The following is a 1,991-nucleotide window of genomic DNA, read 5'->3' as shown; positions in this document are numbered from 1 at the left end:
AGTCCATTTTCCTCTCCACTCGAAATTTCCCATTAACACCGTCACAGCCACTGAAAAAGAATGCAAATAAGTTCTTTTTGGATTATTCGCTTATTTGTAATTTCAGTGGATGTGTTTTGTTGGTATCACTTTCAAGATGTGTTCTGTTTAAGCTAGTCCTTTCTTCAACATGCCATAGGCATCTAGTAGTCTGGCGTGGTCGTCCGACGAAGCTTACAATACCTTTAAGCATAAATGCATGATTACAAACTTGATCTAGAAATATTAACGACAAATGGTTTTGCCTGAATTCCTTTGTCACAATGTCCCTGACTCCTTAGCTTGTCCGTTATAAGATGCCCGTCCTGGGCAAACAGAATACGTAATGGGAATGTAAGGCCAACATCAGGGAATGCTATTTGATCTCGCTGTATCTTCCTCTCTTTTCTCTTTCTTTTCGAGAGTCCTTAATTTCTTCCGCCCTCGTTGGACCTCCAAACCATAACACATGCCTATGAGGAAAACGCGACCCATTTGACGAAGACGAAGGCAAGAGCGCTCGCTCGAGGCGAAGCAGCAGCCCAGCGAGCGCCATGTCTTCCATGAACCGGGTGCTCACACTGTTCAGCTACAAGCTGGACAGGAAGCTGGGAGACTTCAAGGAACGTATGCGCGAGGACCGCGGAACGACCAACACGGGCGCCAACCCCTGGAGCCCAGCCACCGTGATCCTGGACTCGCTGAGGCGCCGAAAGTGCGGCTTCGGGCGACTCTCCGCCAAGACCGGCTCTTCCGGTCTACCAAGGCGGCACTCCCGATGCAAGTAGCCAAAAGCGCCGACCCCGTCCGCCGCCTCTGCTGCTAGGCCTAATGCGTCGTCGCCTCGTCGAAGCCTCAACCTACAAGCTTGTACCCTGGACACGCGATGGCCATGCAACGCTTTCCCGGTCGACCGCCTTTGGTGAGGACTAACTGGCTGCTGACCAGCGCCTGAAGAACGCAAGCGGGGCCATTCTGAAGAATACTGCTTCATGACAATGGCGTGCTGAAAGCGAAATGGTGCGGACCTGTTTTGATTGCCTAGTGGCGATTGTTTGCGTTAGACCTAGCTGCGGCGGTTTGGGGAGTTTGGGACTTGCTCCAGGGATCGACGACTGCATCGGTGTCATCGACTCGTAGCGCCTAACCGGTGCTCTCGCGGCTGTTAGTGCGTCATGCCGACCAATTTACGTCCGTGAAGTGTAGCGTCAGAAAGCGCCCAACGAGCACTGCACTGGACATCTTCAGAAGTGTGGTCCATGGCCTTGCTTCAAGAGAACCAGCGTTACGCCTCTTTCTTTCTTTGTATCTTTCCTTACCTTCTGTTCGTGCCGCGCCACGCTGCTTGTCGGCAGCTTCACGTCAGGCCAAATTTCTCTATTCTGTCAGTCCATCGCGTCCAATAACGTTCCTTAACAGATAGCCAGGAGGTTAAATGGGCTTTGACGAATTTCACCTCCTGGCTATCTGTTAAGGAACGTTATTGATCGCGATGGACTGACAGAATAAAGAAATTTGGCCTGACGTGAAGCTGCCGACAATGGGCTTTGACGCCGCCGCGGTGGCTCACTGGTTATGGTTTTCGGCTGCTGACCCAAAAGACGCGGGTTCGATCCCGGCCGCGGCGGTCGAATTTCGATGGAGGCAAAATTCTAGAGGCTCGTGTACTGTGCGATGACAGTGCAAGGTGGTCGAAATTTCCGGAGCCCTTCACTACGTCGTCCCTCATAGCCTTAGTTGCTTTGAGACATTAAGCCCCCATAAACCATAAACCAAATGGGCTTTGCCGGTCTCTCATGCCTGGGTTGAAACACCTGCGACCGCTTGTGTAAATGTGTAAATTTGTTCGGAGATTCGATCTCTGCCGCGTCGACCGAATTTCAGTAGAGGCTGGATGTGTGAACACCCCAGTACTAGATTTTCGGGGCATATTCAAGAAACGCAGCTACCAAAAATTATTCCGAGGTCTTCTA

General features: G+C 51.4%; 1 protein-coding gene across 1 annotated transcript; it reads left to right on the top strand.

Annotated features, from left to right (window-relative positions):
* Window positions 1-572: 572 nt before the first annotated feature.
* On the top strand, window positions 573-806 carry LOC149362696 (uncharacterized). The gene has a single exon (XM_089569792.1). The coding sequence runs from the start codon at window positions 573-575 to the stop codon at window positions 804-806; it is 234 nt and encodes a 77-aa protein (XP_089425918.1).
* Window positions 807-1,991: the final 1,185 nt, after the last annotated feature.

Source organism: Amblyomma mixtum, chromosome 2, assembly GCF_055824585.1.
Source record: "Amblyomma mixtum isolate Tamu chromosome 2, ASM5582458v1, whole genome shotgun sequence".
In the NCBI taxonomy this organism is placed as follows: domain Eukaryota; kingdom Metazoa; phylum Arthropoda; class Arachnida; order Ixodida; family Ixodidae; genus Amblyomma; species Amblyomma mixtum.
Note: the sequence above shows the minus strand (reverse complement) of the source record. Positions and strands in the feature narration are given on the sequence as shown.

Excerpts from the sequence above, each read along its gene's own strand:
- LOC149362696 (XM_089569792.1), top strand. The coding sequence starts at position 573 with ATGTCTTCCATGAACCGGGTGCTCACACTGTTCAGCTACAAGCTGGAC.